The following is a 22972-nucleotide window of genomic DNA, read 5'->3' on the forward strand; positions in this document are numbered from 1 at the left end:
GTTGAATAAGGGAGCATTTTTGAAAGTTCTTAACTAACTTGTTAGTTTTTATTCTTGATTGCTATCATTTCAAGAGGGCATGGAAGTGGAAGTAGGAGTGAGAAGAAACAAAGTTGGCAACAGTGAATTTTGCACAATGTACTTCATTTATTCAAGGTGTTGAATTTATACTATAGAGTCAGCACAAACATTTACAAATGAATAGAGATACAAGCAAGTACTAATATAAGGAAGGCTTTTGTAAAATAAAGCTTGGCTCATGATAATATTGCAGAGTTGATCTACAAGTGTTATGAAAAGGAAGCTTTATCTAATAATTTTCCATGAAAATTCCATGCATGTGGTCAGTTTTTATTGTTCTAGGGAACAAAATAAGAACCATTATATGTAAGTTACAGGGGGAGGGAGTCTGGTGATAGCTTCAGCTTTTGTTTAGAAAAGCATTTTCTAACAATTGGAAGTGTCCAACAATAAAATGGATATCATGGCAAAGTAATGAGTTCCCTGTCAGAACTTGTGTTCAAGTGAAGACTAGATGTTTATCTGTCAGAAATGTTGAGAAAAAGATTCTTGCATGGAATCAAAGTTGGATTAAATAATTGCTAAAGGCCTTTGCCTTTGGAAGATTGGAGGATTTTGACTCCATTTGAGATCTGTCTTTACACCAATCAACAAATATTTGAGTGCATCCTCTGTTTTATTTGAAAGGTTGAAAGCAAGTGTTTTATGTTGTTGTTTAGTTTTTTTTTTTTTTTTCCCTTCCTGTGTGCTGACACAGAGCCTAAGGCTGTGAGTGTTGTCATGGCTTTAATGTCCCCATTTAGAATTTGAGAAGCTTAAGCCAGGTGTTGGTGATAAAACGAAAGCTCATCTCCTCTCCTGTTGGAAGGGGTTAGGTGGAGTACCTGGCACGCAACTAGAGACACAAATGTAAGAATATGTTGCCGAGAAGTTTGCTTTAGTCTTCATATTTTTGCTGAAGAGCAAGTCTTTCTAGATAATGTCAGACCTCCAAGTTATTATGTTTAAAAAATGTTTTTTGAAAGAATGACCTACCTATTGTGTTGACACATGAGATCTGTGATGCCAGGGCACTCACTGATGGTTTCTTTTTCTTCTCTCCAGCCTGTGTCTGGCTGGGAAATTGTCTGCATGCCTGTGGCTTAGTCAAGTGTTCTTTCTTTCTTTTCCACTGGGGATTGAATCCTGGGACACTGTACCACTGAGCTGCATCCCCAACCCTTTTTACGTTTTATTTTGAGAAGGAGTCTTGTTAAGTTGCCCAGGCTGGCCTTGAACTTGTGATCCTACTACCTCAGCCCCCAAGTAGATGGGATTACAGTTCTGTGCCACTGTGCCCAGTAAGTCTTCTTTCTGCTGAGCACTTTTTTGCTGTTTGCTTTTTGTGTGCTTATTGTGTATTTCCTATTTCTTTCAGAAAGTTATTAAAGTGGCTTTACTGTTGACTCTATTTTTGAGAGAAAATTGAAATTCATTTTGTAGCTGTGTTCTTCATTTGGATTATTCATGTGTTTAAGTTATTTGTGTTGCTATACCATTTCCAGTGACCAATTAAAGTGAGCTTTGGAGAAGGAATTATTGCCTTTATTCTTGCCTGGAAGGGAAAGCCATTCATTCTCCTATGAATTCTTCTTTTTTTGGTACCAGGGATTGAACCAAGGGGTGATTAACCACTGAACCATATCCCCAGCCCTTTTTATTTTTTAATTTTGATACTGGGTCTTGCTGAGTTGCCTCGGTCCTCACTAAGTTGCTGAGGTTGGCTTTGAACTTGTGAAACTCCTGCCTCAGCTTCCCATGTGCCACCACACCTGGTGCACGTATGAATCCTAAAAGAATTTAATTTTTTTTTTTTACTTTTTAGTTGTAAGTGGACACAATATCTTTTTTTTTTTCTTTTTCTTTTTAGGTGGCTGAGGATTGAACCCAATGCCTCACACATTGTAGGCGAGTGCTCTATCTCTGAGCCACAACCCCAGCCCGATAATTTAATTCTTAAGTGTAGAATGTAAGAAACTGATTTGCTTTATAACTTGACATTTTGAATTTGAAGTATCTTAGACCAAAAGTTTTTCATGTATTACTAGCCCTTCCTGGAAATTATGATATTGAAACTAAAGTAAATTAGGTATTAACAATACCTAGATTGAAAGAGAATATAAATAACATAGCTTATGCAACTGTAGTGAACTAAAGAAGTTCATCTTTAAACTTATAAAGGATCTTAGAATTCATCTAAACCCTGTGGGCAATCTAACTAAAGTCACTCTAGTTAATAATATATATATACAGATGTAGGTAAAAATAGTATGAGGTGGTAGGAATAGTAACAGTACGGCTAATGTCTGAAGAAAGGAGTCTAGAAAACTTCAAGAGATTAGGATCAGGACAGACCCTTATAAATAGAAAGGTGATAGTGAGTAGCCTAGAATTTCTGGTCTGCTGAGCCTCAGATTGGTTGCCTCAGTGGGTGATGATTAATGGTGGTTAATTTGTAAGTTCACTTAGTCATTTAATCATTTATATATCAGACATTTGTAGATTGCTTACTATATTATAGATATAATACTAAATGTTGGCTACAAATATGAATAACATATCCCTGCACTCATGGATCTCTTAAACTACTAGAACAGTACAATAGAGAATATTTTCTGTTTTGCCATTTCCCTCCCTCTCTCAAAAAAAAAAAAAAATTCAATGTTAATCATGATAGTGACCTGTTTTTTTTTTTTTTTTTTTTGTATCAGGGAGGATTGAACTCAGGGGTGCTTAACCACTGAGTCATATCCCCAGCCCTTTTTCATATTTTATCTAGAGACAGGGTCTTGCTGAGTTGCTTAGGGCTTTACTAAGTTGCTGAGGCTGGCCTTGAACTTGCTATCCTCCTGCCTCAGCCTCCTGAGCCACTGGGATTGTGTAGGTGTGCACCACTGTGCCCAGCAACCTACTGTTTTTCTTTTCTTCTTTTTTTTTTAAAGACTAGGTATTTCTTTCTTTCTTTTCTTTCTTTTTTTTTTTTTTTTTTTTACTTTATTTTATTTATTTATTTTTATGTGGTTGTTGAGGATTGAACCCAGCGCCTCGCAGGTGCTAGGTGAGTGCTCTACCGTTGAGCACAACCCCAGTCCCCCTACTGTTTTTTAACTCACAAATCTTTGCTGTTTATTTGCCTTAATATTTCTAAGGAAAACAGAAAATCAGGTCTGATCACACCACTAAACAAGCTGTGTTCTGGGATGTGGGGAGGCATGAAGAAAAAGTATCTGGGAGTCATCCTTAGACTTTAGACTTTTAGGAGGAAATGATTTTGAACAATCATTTGAGACACATATTGCTATCAAAGATTCTGCTTTTGGCCTTCCCTAAAAGACGGGATTGGTGGGTATAGTAGGGCCCTGTGTTGTGGTATCTGGAGGCTTTATGAATGAATCCTCTAATACAGAACGCTATAAACTTACCAGAATTGGTCAGAGGTTGTTCTTCACTCTGTTATTGCTCCCTTAGCTGGTACTGTTAACCTCAGAGAAATGTTGAATTGGTGCCAGGCTCTCAGGTCATAGACAGTTTCTGCTAAAGTCAAAACTGAAAGAAGAGATCTTTTTCAGGGAACATATTTGACAGTATTTGTTCTGGGTAGAGGAAGACATGTTTGTGGTAGGCATGTTTTCTGGATTATGAAGTTAGTAGACAAAGATTGACTTTTGTTATGGACTTTTTTTGAAATCCCCACTTGGATTTTCGGAATATCTTATTGTTTTGGCAATCACTTTATTAAATACCTCTCATTTCCATAAGTATACTAGTGAACCTAAAATTATCCAATGTATAGTATTCATTCATGTATTCGTTCAGTAAATATTTACTGAGGTCCTGTGTGCCAAGCTCCATGCTAAATATCAAGTGATATGTGCTGTTCACAGTAGTGAACAAGACACACAAATTCCCTGATTTCAGGAAACTTCTATATTAAAAGGCATGGTTAGACAGCAAGTGATTAAAATAATTTCAGGGTATATCAAGTACCAGGAAGGAAATGAACAAGGTGTCATGTTAGAGACCATTATAAGTAGAAAGTTCTTTTGTGTTGTTGTTGTAGATGGACACGATACTTTATTTATTTTTATGCGGTACTGAAGATCAGACTCAGTGCCTCATACATGCTAGGCAAGTGCTCTACCACTGAGCTACAGCTGCAGCCCAAAGAGGAGAGTTCTTGAGGGTGGTAGTCTGCTGCTTCCCTCTTTAGTTTGGATAAGCAGACTCATCGAAGAAATGTAATACTCTAGAAAAATAGAGGAAAAGCTCTAGTAAAAGTGGTTTGTGGTTAATGTAGGAATGAAGACTGTTAGTAAAGAATTAGGAAATAAAATGTTATTCTTCAAAATAAAATTGAAACTGCTTTGTTTTAAAATTTAACTGAAATCTATGAGCTAGGATAGTTATTTTCCCCAGTTGGTTAAGAAGCTGCTAAATAGCTGGGCTCGGTGGCACACGCCTATAATCCCAGTAGCTTGGGAGGCTGAGACAGAAGGATCGTGAGTTCAAGCCAGCATCTGCAAAAGTGAGGCGCCAAGCAACTCAGTGAGACCCTGTCTCTAAATAAAATACAAAATAGGCTGGGGATGTGGATCAGTGGTTGAGTGCCCCCAAGTTCAATTCCCAGTACTCCCCTCCCCCAAAAAAGTTGCTAAAATGGGGGCTGTGATCATCCTTTTCCAGTATAATTTGAGCCTTTTTTATTTATTTCCTTCTCAGGTGGAGGCCCGAATTTTGATCTATGCACTGCCTTCATCCAGCTCCCTGAAAGTACTTGATGATCACATGACCCTGGACATGGATGCTGTCCTGTCGGATTTTGTCCGTTCCACAGGAGCAGAGCCAGGGTTGGCCCGTGATCTCCTGGAAGGTAAGCAGTCAAGGGTGAGAAAGAAGAAACTAAAATGTAATGTTTATTGTTAGGATGATTTGGAACATGTAAGGTGATCAGGAAGATACTTTGTTTATAGTATAGTAAGTTCTTCATTTAAATTATTACTTTGTATATGATCCAACATAATTTTTAAAATTCAAATCCTATTTTTGCATTGGGGTAGCTTTTTCCACTGTCAGTTTATTCAGCTAATGTAAGTGAAAATTTACTTTAGTTAGAAACCAAAAACAAATCTAGATCTGTAAGACTTGGATTTTCATATTTGGGATCATCCATTTTCTTTCTTTCCTTTATTAACTTATATGAGTAATTCTATTAAGTGAATTAATGTTTTAATTTTGTTGCTTTTATTTATATTTATATATGCTATAAGTTTGATTATTCTAGATTTAAGGCCCTGAAGGATTGGAGTCATGTCCATAGGATTATTTGTTTATAAGTATAATTAATGATGCTTTTAGATGATGAAATTATATAATGGCACAAACGGGCAAGCTACAGAGGAGGGACAAGTACTTAGCATTCTTAGGCAATTTTTTAGATTGCCAGCCATTAGTAAGGTATTACAATGTGACTTTTGTTTAGCTACCCATGGGAAAAGCATGAATTTGGAAACAGAAGATCAGGGTTTAAATTCCAGGTTACTGATTTCAATTTGACTTTTCCCTTTACTTCATGTTTAATTCCTACTACTTTTCCCTTTACTTCCTATGCTCCAGCCAGGCTTAACTTACCACCTTTCCCTCACCATGTTAGGTTGTTTCCTAAGTGTGCAATGTCCTTTCCTCCATTAGTCTCCTTCTCATTCAAGATTCATCTCAAAAACCTCCTCTTTAACAAAATAATCCTTAACCATTCCCCATTCCTCTTGTAATGTGTCAGATACCTGTATATGTTCAATATGTATAAGATAATTGAGATACATTAGTTTATTCTTTCAACCATCCTGTTATAAGTTTGAAAACTGAGTTTCAGTGAAGTAGGATTTAAACAATTTGGTTTCAGAGTGTGGCTCTTAACAATTACATAACAAATTATCGCTGTATGTGTGCATGCATGTACACTCATGTAATGAAAGAAAAGTTGAGGATGCTGAGACTGGAGGGACAGGAGAAGTCTGATTTAGGTCCAGATCAGAGTGCAGGAAGGCCTTAGAGGGGGAAGTGATATTTGTGTTGAACCCTGAAGTCTGAATAGGAATAGCAAGACAAGAGGATGTAGAAGAGATTATTTTTTGCTAGAGAAATAGCTTCCACAAGGGCCCTATGGTGAGAGAGAGTTTGCCATATTAGAGTAGCTAATAGTGATCAAGATAGGAAGAGTGATAGAAGAGTGATGAGAATCTGAGCAGCTGATTAGACTGAAAGGAAGTAGAACGTGTGGGAAGGGGGGTAGTGGTTGATAGCCTTGGTAAATTTAAATTATATTTTAAGTTCACTGGGAAGCTGGTGAAGGATTTTAATCAGAGGAGTGACATAATCAAATTTGAGTTTTTATAATTGTGTATTAGTTGTAGGTTGTGGAATGGATTAGAAGGTGGCCAGTGGTAAAACCAGTTAAGAATATTGCCACAGTTCATGTGAGAGATGATGGTGATTTAGACCATAATGGTAGCAATAGAGATAGAAGTAGATAGATTTAAAATATAATTTAGAAGAGGAATCAAAAGACCGTTTCTCATTTTCTTTTTGTGTCTCTTTTTTAGTCTTTTATTTTTTCCTTTTAATGTTAACTCTGGTTGTAGTTTAAAAAAAAAAATTAAAGCTGGTGTGCACACATTTAATCCTAGTTACTTGGGAGGCTAAAGCAGGAGAGGCTGAAATTGGAGATAGCAAGTTTGAGGTGAGCTAAGTAACTTAGCGAGACCCTGTCTTAAAATCTAATAAAAAGGACTGGGGATATAGTTCAGTGATAAAACACAGTCTACCTGAGTTCAATCCCCAGTACCACAAAAAAGCAAAACAAAACATGAGAAACTAAATTAGGGAGGGGAGAGAGATAAACAGCTGAGAAACCAGTTAATTTCCCTCCGAAAAGAACAAAAACCAACCTCAGCATGGTGGCACATGCCTGTAATCCCAGACTCTCAGGAGGCTGAAGTAGGAGGATCGAGTGTTCAAAGCCAGCCTCAGCAAAAGTGAGGCACTTAGCAACTCAGTGAGACCCTGTCTCTAAATACAAAATAGGGCTGGAGATGTGGCTCAGTGGTTGAGTACCCCTGAGTTAATCCCCGGTCCCCACCCCACCCCACCCCGCAAAAGAAAGAAAAAGAAAAAGACCAGATGAAAATTATGAGGAACTAAAACAGATCCAGTGCTCAAGATATGTTATTTGTTCATTCATTCATTCATTCATGAACTTAGGAAAAACTACCATTTATTTAACAAATATTTATTGAGTGCCTAAATTATATTGTAAGGTATTGAGTGCTTCAGAAAACCACAGGGTTTGATGAGGTGCTTTGTGATTTTAATTGGGCAGTCAGGGGAGGCCTTATTAAGAATGTGACATTTGAAGCTAATTAGGAGTTGTCTGCGTAGATGCATGAATGATTAGTACAGCTTAACTGGAAAATTATAATAATAAGAACAATAGCTACAGCAGTAAATGCATATATCCTGCTTTCTGCATACTATTCCGCATTCTTTTAACTTATTTCATCTTTATAACAGCCCTGAGGTATAGATACTGATACTATCATCTGCATTTTCATAGATAAGGAAATTGAAGCTCAGAGAAAAGGGTGGAAAAGTAGGCCAGGTCATAGAAATCCTTGAATATTACTCAAAGAAGCCTTGTCTTTATTCTGTAGGTAGTGGTGAGCCATTACATAAAGATTTTGATTATGGAACGAAATGACCAGAACTGTGCTTTAGAAAGATGAATCTCCTGGGATTCTGTAGAGTGGATTGGATGAGGGACACTAGGTGATAAGAATTGAATTAAGGTAATGGTAGATGGAATAACTAAAGTGTAAATAATTATGCAATATATAATTATTAAATAATTTAACTGGAGAAAGCAACAGGAAAATCCATTATAACCAATCCACGCCTGGGGCATTTCTTCAGTAGAGTAGTGATTCTTATGTTTGGGGGTATGGTTATCTTCAATAAGCTGATAATGTCTATCAATGCTTTCTCTAGAAAAATATGCACTCATAATTTTATAAACAACTTCAAGTGGCTTAGAACACCCTAGAGTTACACCTAGGCTAAGAACCTCTTGGATTCCAGAATAAGGAGACCTGGGCTTAAGTTCTGCTGGGCCCTGGTGCAAGCTAGCTGTGTCTTGAACAAGTCACTTCTCTAAGATTTTTTTCCTTTATCTATGAAAGAAAGTTTTTAGATCTCTGAGGGCCCTTTGAGTTTAGAGAGAGAAAGTTTCTAACCTCATGAAGCTTATTAAGGAAATAGACAATAAATATAAAGAAAATTGAAATTTTAGCTGGAGCATATGCCTGTAATCCCAGCAACTTGGGAGGCTGAGGCAGAGGATCTTGAGTTCAAAGCCAGGCTCAGCAGATTAGCGAGGCACTTAGCAACTCAGTGAGACTCTGTCTCTACATAAAATATAAAAAGGGATGGGGATGTGGCTCAGTGGGTAAGCACCCTGGATTCAATCCCTGGCACAAAAAAGAAGAAGAAGAAGAAGAAAATTGACATTTTAGATCAAAATATTTTGAAGAAAATTAAAACACTGTGGGGTTCTGGGAATGCAGAATAGCTGTATTTCTGGTTTGGCCAAACTGTGAATAAATTCATTTTTCTTTCTATTAAAAAAAAGAAAATTAAAACAGGATAAGGAAAGAATAATGATTGCAATGTGTATTAATATATTTTACCAATTTTGATATCGTCTTTTTGTCCTCCAGTTTCTCTCTACTCTGAGTATATAGTTTGCTTTTTGCTTTGTTTCCTGATAGGAAAGAATTGGGATGTGAGTGCTGCCCTCAGTGATTTTGAACAGCTACGTCAAGTTCATGCTGGGAACCTGCCCCCACCCTTCAGTGAAGGGAATAGTGGCTCCAAGACCCCTGAAAAGGGGTGTTCTGATAGAGAGTCCACTCGCCCTCTACGACCCATCCTACAGCGGCAGGATGACATCATTCAAGGTACTGGGCTAACTGAGGGATGTTTCTGTATAGGGAGTAGGAGGGGTGGGGATTGCTAAACAGATTCAGAAAGTTTGGTGATCCTTTGGAGATGTTTTCTTTCCTTACTCTTATCTCCAGCCAAACCCATATTGAGATAGTGTCAATCTGTCCAGGGGCCAGAGCCCCTTACTGTCTCTCTGCATCTTGAGTGTTATCCTGAATAAAGGCCTTCTTCAGATAGTGTAAAAGAAATAGAGGAAGGAGGATAACAATCTAATTATTGAGATAAAGCATATATAAGGGAAGAATTAAGAGTCGGTCACTGCCATCTGTCTCTTTGGAGAGTAATTTGTTAATATTTGCCAGTATCTATCAAAATTTGAAAAATTATATACTCTTTAACTCAACGATTTCATTTCTAGAAATTCATCACATATATGTGTATTTGTATGTATTTTACTTACTTATTTATTTATTTTTGTGCCAGGGATTGAACCAAGGGGCTCTTAATATTGAGCCACATCCCTAGCCCTTTTTTATATCTTAAGACAGGGTCTCGCTAAGTTACTGAGGCTGGCTTTGAATTGTGATCCTCTTGCCTCAGCCTTCCAAGCCACTGGGATTATAGGCATATATCTCCTTTAAATAAACAAATACATAAATACATACACATGCAATGTGACTATTTCATAATAATTAAAACTTGATAATTTTTAATGCCCATTAATAAAAAAGTGGTTAAATAAATTATAATCATCCATATTATGGAATACTCTCAGTCATTAGAAAGAATTAGGTAGAACTGAGTGATATTTTAGAAAAAAAAATCTCTAAAAATATATTCTGAAAGGTAAGATTTATTATAATGTATGTAGCATGCTCCTTATACTTTAAAAATATAATTTAAAAAGCTATATGTGCTTCTGTGTCCCTAAAAATTTCCAGAAGGATATAAAAGTTTGTCTCTGTGGAAGGGTTCAAGAATTTTGATTGCAAGGGAAACTTCTTTATCCCTTTTGATACTATTTTTATTTTATTTTTTTTTATCATGGTCAGGCAGACATGTGGTACTTTTTATTTATTTGTACTTATTTATTTATTTTTGGTACTGAGGATTGACCCCAGAGGTACTTAACCACTGAGTCACATCCCCAGTCCTTTTTTAAATTTTGAGACATGGTCTCACTAAGTTGCATGGGACTTTGTTAAGTTGCTGAGGCTGAACTTGAACTAGCAGTTCTCCTGCCTCAGCCTCCCAAGTTGCTAGGCTTATAGGTGTGCACCACCACTTTAAAAAGTGCACATGGTACTTTTTAAGTTTCTAAAAAATATTTTAAAATAATATCACTATTACTTCATAGTTGGTGAGGTGGCACATGCATATAATCCTGGCAGCTTGGAAGGCTGATGCATGAAGCTTGCAAGTTTGAAGCCAGTGTAGGCAGCTTAGTGAGAACCTGTCTCAAAAAATAAAAAGGGGTTGAGGATATAACTCAGTGGTAAAGTGCCTCTGGGTTCAATCCCTAATAATGGGGTTGGAGGGAAATTTATTTTGCGCATCTCATCTCTGGGAAATACTGAATCGAGAATGGCTACCCTACACTTGAACTCTATCCCTCTGTGATAATTATTACATAACTTAAGCCATGCAAATGAATTATAATACTACACTAAGTAGATTGCACTCACAGTGAAATATTGGTGGAGGAATTACAAGTACTACATATTCAAAACAGATGAAATGATTTAGGGCGCTATCTATATTACTCTTTATTACCTCTGTAGCATGTTAAGAATTGACTGTCCCTATAAATTTCTGATAAATAAGAATATCAAGAAAAGATGAAGTAAATAGTATAAATAGGTATTTTTGATGGTAAGATGAAAGTTCCTGTGTGCGTAAGATTCTGTTAATTTTCTTTTGTATAATGGAAATTCTTTCCACATTCTCCAAGACCCTGAGAAGTATCAGAGAGACTATTAGACTAAGTCTAGTCTAATGAGACCCCATTTCCCTTTTCCTTCTACCAAACCACGATCAAGTTACTAAAGGATCAAGTTGCAAACCCTCTCATATTGAAAATAGAAGTGGAAGAATACAGTCATAGGAAGAGGATGGTGAGGCAAATTTCAAACAAGGGTAGAAAGAGGAATGTATATTTGGTGCTAATTGGTGCCTGCAAACATGTCGCTTTCTGTATTTCTTCAGTTTTACCTGGCTTGAGAAAAAGGGCCATGATGTTTAGAAGCTGGTTAGACTCAGTTTTTCCCTGACTGGAAACCCTGTCAAGAGGTAACCATCACATCAGTGGAGAGTTCTCTGAGTGGGTTGTGTATGTTCTAAGGTGACTCCATTTCTCATTGCAGAAAAACGCCTGTCTAGGGGCATCTCCCACGCCAGCTCCAGCATTGTTTCCCTGGCCCGGTCCCATGTCTCCTCCAATGGTGGGGGTGGGGGGAGCAGTGAGCACCCCCTGGAAATGCCCATCTGTGCCTTCCAGCTTCCAGATCTCACTGTGTACAATGAAGACTTCCGCAGCTTCATAGAGAGAGACCTCATTGAGCAGTCCATGCTGGTTGCCTTGGAACAGGCAGGTCAGTGAGTGCTTCATCTCCAGTGTTCTTCCCTCTATTCTGCACCTATAGATAACCACCTGGAAGGGCTGGCCTTGATCAATAGCTTCCAGTGTGTGATCTGATTGCAGTCAAAGGCAGAGGTCAGGTGCTCACTTCCATACCACATGTACTAAAATTGGATCAATATATAGAGATTAGCACAGTCCTTGCACAAGGATGATACATAAATTTATAAAACATTCCATAAAAAAAGCAGTAGTCAGATAAACATGTACTGAGCTAGTGCTTTCTAAAGTTACAGGAAAGGATACAGATTAGACATTTTATTTTGGAAGTTTCGTATTTGATAGAAAGGAAACCATATATTTATGTAAAAGGCCTAGGAATCAGTACCTAAAAATCAATGTATGAAAGAGCACAAACTAATTATAATTGGCTGTGGAGCACCCTTGAGAACAGAGTACTATTGATATAGATGATGCAGTAGAAGTCAGACCTATCTATATGAACCTTTCCCCTTAAATCTATTTACTTTAACATTTGTGTTTGTCTTAAACTATTAAAATTAGTTAATATAGAGCAAGGCAGCTGGGAATCCTGGGAAAAGTTCACTTGTTAAAAAACTCTCATCGGGTGTGATGACGCACGCCTGTGGTTCAGGAGGCTGAGGCAGGAGGATCTTGAGTTCAAAGCCAGCCTCAGCAAAAGTGAGGTGCTAAGCAACTCAGTGAGACCCTGTCCCCTAAGTAAAATACAATATAGGGCTGGGGATGTGGCTTAATTGTTGAGTGCCCCTGAGTTTAATACCTGGTACCCCCCAAAAAAACCCAAACAAAAAAAACTCCCATGGGAGAAAGACTGGAGGGGAGGTGGGGCATACTAAGGGAGTGTTTATTTTTCCTTTTGTACCTGTCTATATTAATTACATGCATTTATAGTTTTAAAAAAAGTTAGCAAGTCATCTGGGCTAGTGAAATTTAGGCCAGTTTTTCTTTCTGTAGTTCAAGAAAACTTTTAAATAAAGTTTTTAAATAAATATATTTATTTTTAACCAAAGTATTTCCTCCTGTAAATAATGGGAAGTATTAGATGACTATACAGAATCAAGGCTCATTTTCTTGGGTGTTTCATATACTTTGTCTTATTGCTTTTTTCTTTAAAGTCATACTACATACGTGCTGATATGCTGATTATCATATATGCAGATAATACAGAGTTGTATTTGTTATATTGATAATGGATTTATACTGAGTTTTGTTGCCACAGTATTTACAGATTCTCCTGACCAGAGTGAAGAAATCAGGGCCAGTCCAAGTAGCCAGCAGTTTCAATCTTAGCACAATTGACATCTTGGGCCTGATAATTCTTTGTTGCGCAAGCTGCCTTGTGCATTATATTTAGAAGCATCCCTTGTCTCTTCCTCACTAGATGCTAGTAGCAAATCCCCTGCCAGTTTTGGTAAGCAAACATATCTCCATACATTGCCTAAAGTTTTCTTAGAACAAAATTGTCCCTACTTAAGATCCATTGATCTAACCAGTTATGCTCACCAGATTCTGACTGACTAAATATGTCTTAAGAAGATTTAGAGTAATAGAACAATGGTTTTATTCTGGGTAGTACTCCTAGAGGAGGCTAATCTGCTGTCCTTTTCTTCCACTGTCATGTTTCTCCAGGGCGTTTGAATTGGTGGGTTAGTGTGGACCCCACCTGTCAGAGGCTGCTTCCTTTGGCAACTACTGGAGATGGGAACTGCCTTCTGCATGCAGCCTCTCTTGGTGAGTCTTGAAAACAGCTTTCTGTACCCTGGTAGAAAGGAAGAAATTGAATCAAATCTTATGCGTAGGACTTGACGCAACCAGATTGATCCTTGGCAGAAGTTAGTTCACAGCAGTTTTTTTTTTTTTTTTTTTTTTTTTGGTGTGTGTGTGTGTGCATGTGCGCGCAGGAAATGGGAGAGAGCCCTGTCCTGGTTTTTCAGTCTTGTTGAGGTGAACACAGGGTTTAGCTTAAGCCCCAGTCTGTGAGCTGACTTCTAGGTATAATGAGCAACACTAAGCACAACTCTGTGTGTGCGTGTGTGTAAAATTCGACTTGATAGTTATTCCTTTGGTGTATAAAAAAGATATTTTCAGTAGTCCTTTTGTGTGTGTGTATGGTGCTGTGGATTGAACCCAGGGCCTGTGCATTCGAGGCAAGCACTCTACCAACTGATCTAGATCCCCAGCCCTTCAGCAGTCCTTTTTGACACTTACTTACTTTAACTTACTAAACCTATCCATAACTCAATACATTATTTGTGCTTAGTTTTAAAAAAGTTCTCCATTTTCTAGCCATTCCTCAAGCTTGGATACTGATTGCTGTGTGCCAGATCAGTCTTGTCTGCCACTATTCTGTATTTAAGTTTGTTAGAATTGCCTCAGGAATGAGGGCTTCCTGTCAGGAGTTTGTGGGAAGTGTTATATCCCTCACTCTCAGGTTCTCAAAGTCTCTAAACCTCCAGAGTAGGAGCATCCTTTCTTGATTAGTACTTCTTCCCTAAATTACATCTAGAGTTTCTTTGAACATGGTCTTTAGCCTGATTTTCTTCACGCCAATGTCTGTGTATCATAATTAATAATTTCATGTACAAGGGGTTCAGATTGAAGCTTAGCGGTAGAGCACTTGCCTAGCTTGTTCAAGGCCCTGTATTTAATCCCGAGAACTGTAAAAAACAAAAACAAAACCACAAACCACAATTAGTAAGTGGAGTTGAGTCAGGTAAGGCTCCTTTATGTCATGCTTTCTTGCCATAGGGATGTGGGGTTTCCATGATCGGGACTTGATGCTGAGGAAAGCTCTGTATGCACTGATGGAGAAGGGAGTCGAGAAGGAAGCACTGAAAAGGCGCTGGAGGTGGCAGCAAACCCAGCAGAACAAGGAGGTAGGAGGCCTGGGGGGGCACCTTGTGTCCTCACATACCAACTTAGCGAAGTTACCCAGAGACGAATAAAATCCAATCAGATCAGTATTATTTCCCTTGTAATCCTGAAAGTTATGGAAAATGCAAGTGACCTATACCATAGGGTAAATGCTCTCTGATACAATCATAAGAACTGGTGTAGGGAAGCTGAGACTTAAAAAGAGGTGTCTAACATTGTGCTTTTCATATGAAAGATAATACCTTCCGTGGCAGTGTTTTGCAAAATGAGGTATGAAAATTCTAAGGATTTTTTATTTTGGTTTTTGGCTTAAAATAAGGCTAGATTAATTTTTAAGGACTTATGTTTTCAATTCTTATAGAATGTTAGTGCTTAAGTTTTTGGATGCATATACTCAGTTTTAGATGGATTAAAAATTGAAAAAAAAAGTAGCAATAGATTATCTGTACTTTCCATCCTCATAACAGAGGTTGGGCAAAATGAAACAACCCTGTCTATTTTATGTGTGTTTATAAAGGTAATTGCTTTACTATTCCAATAATAGAATAGCAGAGCCTAAAATATCTCTTCAGAATATCTCTTCAGAAGCTTTCTCTGTCCTTCTATCTAGTTTCTTTTTTTCCTCCTTTGACTGTATTATTATAACTGGTAATGATATAGAACTAAGAGTTTATTTTATTTAGAATTTTTTTATGTCCTATCTGAGCACGGTGGTGCATGCCTATAATTCCAGTGGCTTGGGAGGCTGAGGCAGGAGGATCACAAGTTCAAAGCCAGCCTCAGAAACTTAGAGAAGCCCTGTCTGTAAATGAAAAATGGCCAGGGATGTGATTCAGTGATTAAGTACCCCTGGATTCAGTCCCTGGTATAAAGAAAAAAAAATTATGTCCTAAGTTTTAAAATAGAAGAGAAAGATGTATTGTTTCTTTCTCAAAAATTATATCCAGAGAGCTAGGAATATAGCTCAGTTGGTAGAGTGCTTGTGTAGCATGCATAAGGCCCTGTAATCCCCAGCATCACCAAGAAACAAAACAAAGATTTTAGTTTTTAAAATTAGGATGATATTAAGATTAGAATCCTGTTCGTAATCAGCCAATAAATATTAGAAATAAATCCATGGGCAAAGCAATATAAGTGACATTCTTTTTTGGAGGGGTGGGTTACTGGGAATTGAACTCAGGGGCACTCAACCACTGATCCATATCCCCAGCCCTAGTTTATATTTTAGAGACAGTCTCACTGAGTTGCTTAACACCTCACTTTTGCTGAAGCTGGCTTTGAACAGACAATCCTCCTGTCTCAGCCTCTCGAGCCTCTGGGATTACAGGCGTGCACCACCGCGCCTGGCAAGTGACAATCTTTATTGCCACAAAACTTGGGGTTGGCACTGTGGAATGTGTCTGTTGTCTGAGCTAGAGTCAGCCTAGCAAATCAGTAGTTAGCTTTGCTTCTTCACCATTGAGTGTACATAATACCTGAACCTTAGATTTGACTGCTCCAGGGACAAGAAGAGGATAAACAAGAGCATACCAATTATTGCTGAGGGCCATTACCAAGTAGGTATTGACGCATCGTAATCCTTGCCAGTGTACCCCATGTTAAATGGACTTGCCTTGGAAATTTGCTGCGACCTCACTTGTGTGTTTGAGAACGGCATTCATTAGCCCAATGTCTCCCTCTATGGCATCGTGGGCAAATACCCGGTATTCTATTCCTTTGATTTCTAGTTTTGTTAAAACCTCCTCTTATGGGGCAACTCCTTTTAAAATGTCCTGTTTGTTCACAATTATAGCATGTTTCTGGCCTGGCATCTAAAGCCTGTTGTACTGCAGCTGCCAAGACTTGCCCTTGTTCATTAACATCTCTACATAATTTAATATATGTGTTTAAATCTTCATGTCTCCATGGTCTAATAACCTCTCTGCAGCAACGATTTGCTTGGTCATAAGCCAGTTGTTTTATTAATGGCATTGCTTGTTCTGTGTCACCAAAAATTTTGGCAGCCGTTTGAATAAGCCTATCTACAAAGTCAGCGTAAGGTTCATTAGGTCTCTGTATTACCTTAGATAGCTGACCTTGTAAATCTCCATGTCCTTGTAAAGTCTTCCATGCCCTAACTGCATCTGCAGCAATCTGTGCATATACAGCAGGATCATATTCAATTTGTTGCCGCTGACCCTCATAAGGTCCCTTTCCTAAGAGCATATCTAGATTTCTTTGAGGGTAACCGGCTGCTGCATTTCGCCTAGCTGTCTCCATGCAAAATTCCTCATTGGCAACCTTCCATAACAAATATTGTCCTCCATTTAGCACAGATTTACACATGCTAGCCCAATCTGCTGGTGTCATGTCCAAGTTAGTAATGGACTCGACCATACTTACTGTAAAGGGAGCTTGAGGACCATAGGTTGTTACAGCCTCCTTTAACTGCTTCACTGTTTTAAATTCTAAAGCACGGTGAATTCGCTGCCCTCCTACCTGTTCAAATACAGGGCATGCTAATCTTTGAGTTCCTGTCTCAGGATTCCACTTATCAACTACGGGGTTTGAGGGCCACCCAGCTGTCTCCATCGGCGGGGCTGATGGTTGAATTACGCCCTCTGGTAATAAAACGGAGTTAGTAACAGCCTTTTGTTGTGGCCTTTTTTCCTAATAACCCCTTTTCCTTTAAATTTTCTTCCTCTCTCTGACTAGCTCGAGAGACCTTCTCTTTTCCTTGATCTAAAATGTCTTTCTCCATGGTCTGAATCTCTAACAATTTACTTAACACCTTTTCGGTTTCTTTTTTACTAATTTCTAATCTTCTATAAAGATAACGCAACCCAATAAGATAACTCAAAACAAAACCGCAACTGAATGAAACAAAAACTGAATAAAAATTCGCTGTATCAATTTTCTCTTTCTCGGGGCTAACAAACTTCAAACCTTGAGCCAACCATTTTTCCCAGTTTGCCTGAGAAATTTCTAGGGACAGGCAACTTGAAACAAAAACGAAATAAATCAAAACAAGAACACATTGTTTTTTGAAATGGTCACCCATTCTCTCGCCTTCCCTCAGGGGCGAGCAATTTACTCACCTCCAAATTTCAGACGTTCAGCGTACGGACCACCAAAATGCCAAAAGCCAAGTGCCAATGTCTCAGCTTGGCACAGAATCACGAGCCACCACACAGCTTTGTAGGTTCAAACAGCAATTCTTTATTCCCGATCTCACACCAGCCTCCACACACGTTCAGGGGCAGTCTCCATCTGCCCGCACACTTCACCTACTCCACGAGGCTTTTTCCAAATCCCATTTTAATCTCATGAGAACTCAACGGGAACAAGCAGCAGGAACACCCTAATCCCAGCAGCAATAATCTTCAACCTCAACTTCCCTAAAACCCATATTCTTAAACCGGGAACACCCTAAACCCAAGGACCGGGATACTTCCTCAAACCTGGATCCACCCTCGATCACCTTGAGCAGGGTCATCTTTCTCAAACACACAAGCAAGGTCGCAGCAAATTTCCAAGGCAAGTCCATTTAACATGGGGTACACTGGCAGGGATTACGATGCGTCAATTCCTACTTGGTAATGGCCCTCAGCAAATTATGAAGTGAAAATTCTGGAAATAGTCAAAATAGGTGTGCCCAATTCCAGCTTTTAAATCTCTTATCATTATTATTTTATTTTAAGATAGGGTTAGATTATGATGCTATTTAGACAGGAGACCCTCAAGTACCTGAGTTCTATCCTAAGTTTACCTCCTTTCCTTCCAAAAGAAAACATGCATAGTAGCTAATGAAGGAGCAATCGTTTTACTTCTTTTGCTCAGCACAATGCAAGTTCCATACTAGAAATAGAAATGTGGCCTATGTAATTGTCTTAGCTTAGAAGTGTGTGGCATTGTACCCAGCCTTGGCAGGGGGAATGGGAAGAGGATTGAGGAGCTTCTTTTGGCTTACTCTAGTACCAAACACCAAACTTAATTAGTTTTGATTTCTCAAACCTTCTTGGTTTTTGTTCGAATTCATGGTAAAGCCTAATATTTTCTTAATGATAAGGTTAGAAGTATATGCCACCTAGTGGTTATGTGTATTAAAAATAGGAATCAGAAATAGGCAAGAGGAAGTCAGATCCTCCTGGAGAGAGAGAGAGAGAGAGAGAGAGAGAGAGAGAGAGATAGATAGATTATATGAGAGTGACTAGAATCTTCCACATATAATTTGTGCATTGTTCTTTTTGTCTTTAATTGAAATGAAATTTGTAATAGCATTTATAAATTGAAAATAGCTTTGTCTTTTTTACTAAAAATGCTTAAAATAGCTCTTAAGTTCTTCATGTTTCTAGTGTGATCCTTCTACTGTTGGTATTTAATTAAGCAGTATAAATTCATTTTAATACTGATATAAACCAAATAAAGTCTAAAAAGTAAACTTGTCTCTCAAATTATCATATATTTTTAAATTGTACCACTACACACACTCCTTTAATAAAAATTACAGTTTCACTTAACTTGTATTTACTGATTACTGATCACAAATTAGGCACTGGACACATTGCATAAAACACGGTCCTGGCTTTTAAGAGCAGTAATAGGAAATGAATTTCAAACACATAATTGCAACAAGATGAAACAGGTATGAAGGAAAAGCACAAAAAAGGAGTGTTTAAATTACTAGGGATATTTAGGAAGGACTTCACAGAGGAGAGGTACTTGAGTTTTATCCTGAAAGTTTAGAAATTACCAGATAGACGAGTAGGCTACAACAGGCAGAAAAGGAACGACTAAGACAAAAAGCTCAGAGGTACAAAACAACGTGATGCACTTCAGGTACTACTTTTAAATCAGGGAGCTATTCAACTAGATAAGTGGGTAGGGGCCAGGAAGTGGGTGTTACGTGCAGTGGGAAGGAGTTTCAACTATGTCTGTCAGACAATGAGGATTACTAAAAAAATTCTCATCAGGACACAAACATCATCAGATTTTAACTTTAGAAAAAGTTTTCCAGTAGCATTGTAGAAAGCTGGTTAGAAGAGTACATGAGTACATGACTAGAGTTAACAAACAAGTTAGGGGTGCACTGAAGTAGTTAATGCTTCATAATTATTGACTAAAGGGATCCAGATATGAGGTGGGTAAAGGAAGGAAAGGAATCTTAGATAATTCCCTGGTTTCTCGTTTGGGTATTAGGATGATAATTGATAGTGTTCACTAAGGTAAGAATATAGAAAGAAGAATGAGTTTGGGCAGAGACAGAAGTTGTTATGTCAAGAATTTGAGGTAGCCCTGGACAGGTAGAAGTATCTAATTGGTAGTTGGATATGTGAATAATAGAAATTAAGAAGTAATTTAGAGATAAGAGATAAGGATTTGAGAGTCATCTTGGGGATTTTAGAGAGTCCGCTGAATTTGGCAATTTAAAAAAAAATAAGTTTATTTTATTTATTTATTTTTTTATGGTGCTGAAGATCGAACCCAGGGCTAGGTGAGTGCTCTACTGCTGAGCCACAACCCCAGCCCCTGAATTTGGCAATTTGAAAGACTTATCCGTTACTGGAGTTAGGTGAAGTGGTATGTCGGGGATTGGGAGAGTAGGATGAAAGGCAGAAACAAAAACCAGATTGTAATGGGTCAGAAAAGAATAGAAGATTTTTAAAATGTTTGAAAGATAATAGATTGTTCTTTCTATGGATTTTGACTTTAAAAGGGAAGAAATTTGATTTTGTGGTACAATTGTAAATCAAATACTAAGAGACTAATTAATTAAAATGGGTATTTCCTCTTAGAATCTTGCTTCTCATTGCTTGGCATCCCCTGCTTATCTTTCATAGTCAGGGCTGGTATATACAGAGGATGAATGGCAGAAGGAATGGAATGAACTGATCAAACTTGCCTCAAGTGAACCCCGAATGCATCTAGGTACCAATGGAGCCAATGGTGGTGGGTAAGTGTGGCAAAATGGGGAGGAGGAAAGAATTTTTCTGGAGTTTTCTGTCTAGAGAGCACTGTGCTAAGAGGTTGTTTAAAGGAAAGAGAGGACTCATGACAAGGGCACACTTGTAAAAGCATGGTATGTTCTCTGTATTTGAACACACTTATACCACAGTGGATGATGGGGTAGAGGGGGCAGTGAGACTAAAGGCAATAGTAGTAATAATCCAGGCAAGAGGGCTGTGGGTGTGTGAGTGATAGACTAAAGATAGGTCAGAAGAGACAGGTACAATTGACACACAGGAGATGGAATTGATCTAACCACGTGATTAATTGAAGCTGAGATAAAAAAAAATGGGAATATTTCACAAATTTCTGATTAAGCTACTGAGTAGAATGTGAGGCTGTTTTTTAAGGGAACACAGAAAGAGGAATTTTGGAATTTTCTTTTGTAAGACATGATTAGTACAAATTGTGGGTGTTTGTGGTAGGTAAGATAAGCAGGATGAGGTTATGCTGTTGTGTATTGGGCCACTGGATAAGAGAAATGAGGGACTTGTTGAGCAAGATGAATATTAAGAGACAGGGATTACCTTTAACTTCCAAATGCCACCTTAGCCACAGAGCCTTCAAATATTCTTTCTTGGATTTCCCTATTTGTGAAATGGAAGTAAAAATAGCTAGTAATAAAATAATCAGCTAGATCAGTGGTAGCCTTAAGATTGGAAAACAAGGAAAGGACATGCTTTTCCCTGTCTTCAGAATTGGTCTTCAGGGCTCTCATTTTGTTTTTCCTGCTTCCTTCCACTGTGCCCCTTCCACCTATTCTCTTCTCCAACTCCAGGGTGGAAAGTTCAGAGGAGCCTGTCTATGAGAGCCTAGAAGAGTTCCATGTCTTTGTCCTTGCTCATGTGCTTAGGAGGCCCATCGTCGTCGTGGCAGACACCATGCTGAGGGACTCTGGAGGAGAAGGTGAGTCAGCCAGCCAGGCCTCATTCCACCCTGAGCACCCACTATTGGCAGAGCCTTGGAATAAACACCAGGAAGAGAGCAGAAAAGTGGATGTATAAGCCGGGCAGCGCACACCCAGTGGCTTGGGAGGCTGAGGCAGGAGGATCATAAGTTCAAAGCCAGCCGTAGCAACTTAGCAAGGCCCTGTCTCAAAATAGAAAGGGCTAAGGATGTGACTCAGTTGCTAAGCACCCCTGGGTTCAATCCTGGTACTGAAAAAAAAAAAAAAAAAGAAGAAGAAGAAGAAAGAAAAGAAAAATATATAGACTTTTAGTGAGGGAAGAAAAGATACATATTAGAACAAATGCAAAATTCTGAAGAGATTCAGAGTAAAGCAGTTGGGGTTAATTACTGAGACTTCTTTGGAAACAATTATTAAAGAAGTTGGAATGAAAGTGGGGACTCAGTTGGCAGAGGCAGGTGGAGGGATTTTCCACTTGGCAAGAACACAGCCTTAGTAATAATCTCTATGGTTTCCTACAGCATTTGCCCCTATTCCCTTTGGGGGAATCTATCTGCCCTTGGAGGTCCCAGCCAGCCAGTGTCACCGATCTCCTTTGGTGCTCGCCTATGATCAGGCCCACTTTTCTGCACTTGTGTCCATGGAGCAGAAGGAGAATGCCAAGGAACAAGGTGCTAAATGCATGTCTATGTCTCTAGTGTCCTTTGGTCTGCATTATTTTCACTTAGAAGAGTGGAAATGAGGGCTAACATAGGAGGAAAGAATTAAGGGCAACATGCTAGCCCACACAATGCATGTTGGTACTCTTTTCCTAAGTTATACAGTACACCAGAGTTTTTGAATTAAAAAATCAAAAGTTTTGAGGGGGGAACATAAATTATATTCCCTGCTCTGGAGAAAAGGGCTCATGGATTAAGGTCATAGCACCTTCTAAAAGATGCTTTGCTGCATTTGTCTTTATCTTAATGACTCTGAATTCCCTGAATAAACAACTCAAGAATATCATGAGAGTTAGTTGACTGACTGGTGGGGAGTCATGGAGAGTAGTGTGTGTTGGGAGAGTAGTAATTGTGTGTTGGGAGGTAGGGGAAAACTAGCCTATTGTTTTTTAATGCCTGGGATCATTCACATGTAAGAATTGAGAAGTGACTATGACTAGAGACTTGTATATGATTTTAGTGAAGTCAGTTTGTGTTCAGTTGCCTTCTTCTCTCCTCAAGGAGACTCCTTGACGGCATCTTTTTTCCTCCCCAGCTGTGATCCCACTTACAGATTCAGAGCATAAGCTGTTGCCCTTGCACTTTGCTGTGGACCCAGGAAAGGGCTGGGAGTGGGGCAAAGATGACAATGACAATGTTCGATTGGCCAGGTGAGGCAGGCCTAGCCTTTCCATCCTATTTTGTAGCTGGACTCTCTTCCATAAGCAGGGGCTATGTCCTGGGGATTTTTCTTAGCTCAGAGGCTAGACAGTTGCATCTTAACTGAAGTTTCTTTGGGAAGAGGAAGAGAGGGAAGAGGGGTTAGGCACCAAG

General features: G+C 38.6%; 1 protein-coding gene and 1 non-coding gene across 6 annotated transcripts in view; both read left to right on the forward strand.

The window, feature by feature from the left end:
• The window catches only part of Otud7b (OTU deubiquitinase 7B), a 55287-nt gene that overhangs the window by 26315 nt on the left and 6000 nt on the right, over window positions 1-22972 (forward strand). For all 5 annotated transcript variants that reach the window (XM_026404059.2, XM_077791427.1, XM_026404061.2 and 2 more), the window contains 9 exons: window positions 4780-4930; window positions 8880-9068; window positions 11418-11645; window positions 13304-13405; window positions 14423-14550; window positions 20368-20480; window positions 21312-21439; window positions 21962-22111; window positions 22695-22809. In XM_026404059.2, the coding sequence (XP_026259844.1) occupies window positions 4846-4930; window positions 8880-9068; window positions 11418-11645; window positions 13304-13405; window positions 14423-14550; window positions 20368-20480; window positions 21312-21439; window positions 21962-22111; window positions 22695-22809 (1238 nt within the window). In that variant the 5' untranslated portion in view covers window positions 4780-4845. The remainder of the gene's footprint in view (window positions 1-4779; window positions 4931-8879; window positions 9069-11417; window positions 11646-13303; window positions 13406-14422; window positions 14551-20367; window positions 20481-21311; window positions 21440-21961; window positions 22112-22694; window positions 22810-22972) is intronic.
• LOC113193497 (U6 spliceosomal RNA) lies at window positions 11773-11878 on the forward strand. The gene has a single exon (XR_003302156.2). It is a non-coding gene; the product is annotated as a U6 spliceosomal RNA (small nuclear RNA).

The sequence above is a fragment of the Urocitellus parryii genome, chromosome 11, assembly GCF_045843805.1.
Source record: "Urocitellus parryii isolate mUroPar1 chromosome 11, mUroPar1.hap1, whole genome shotgun sequence".
Taxonomy (NCBI): domain Eukaryota; kingdom Metazoa; phylum Chordata; class Mammalia; order Rodentia; family Sciuridae; genus Urocitellus; species Urocitellus parryii.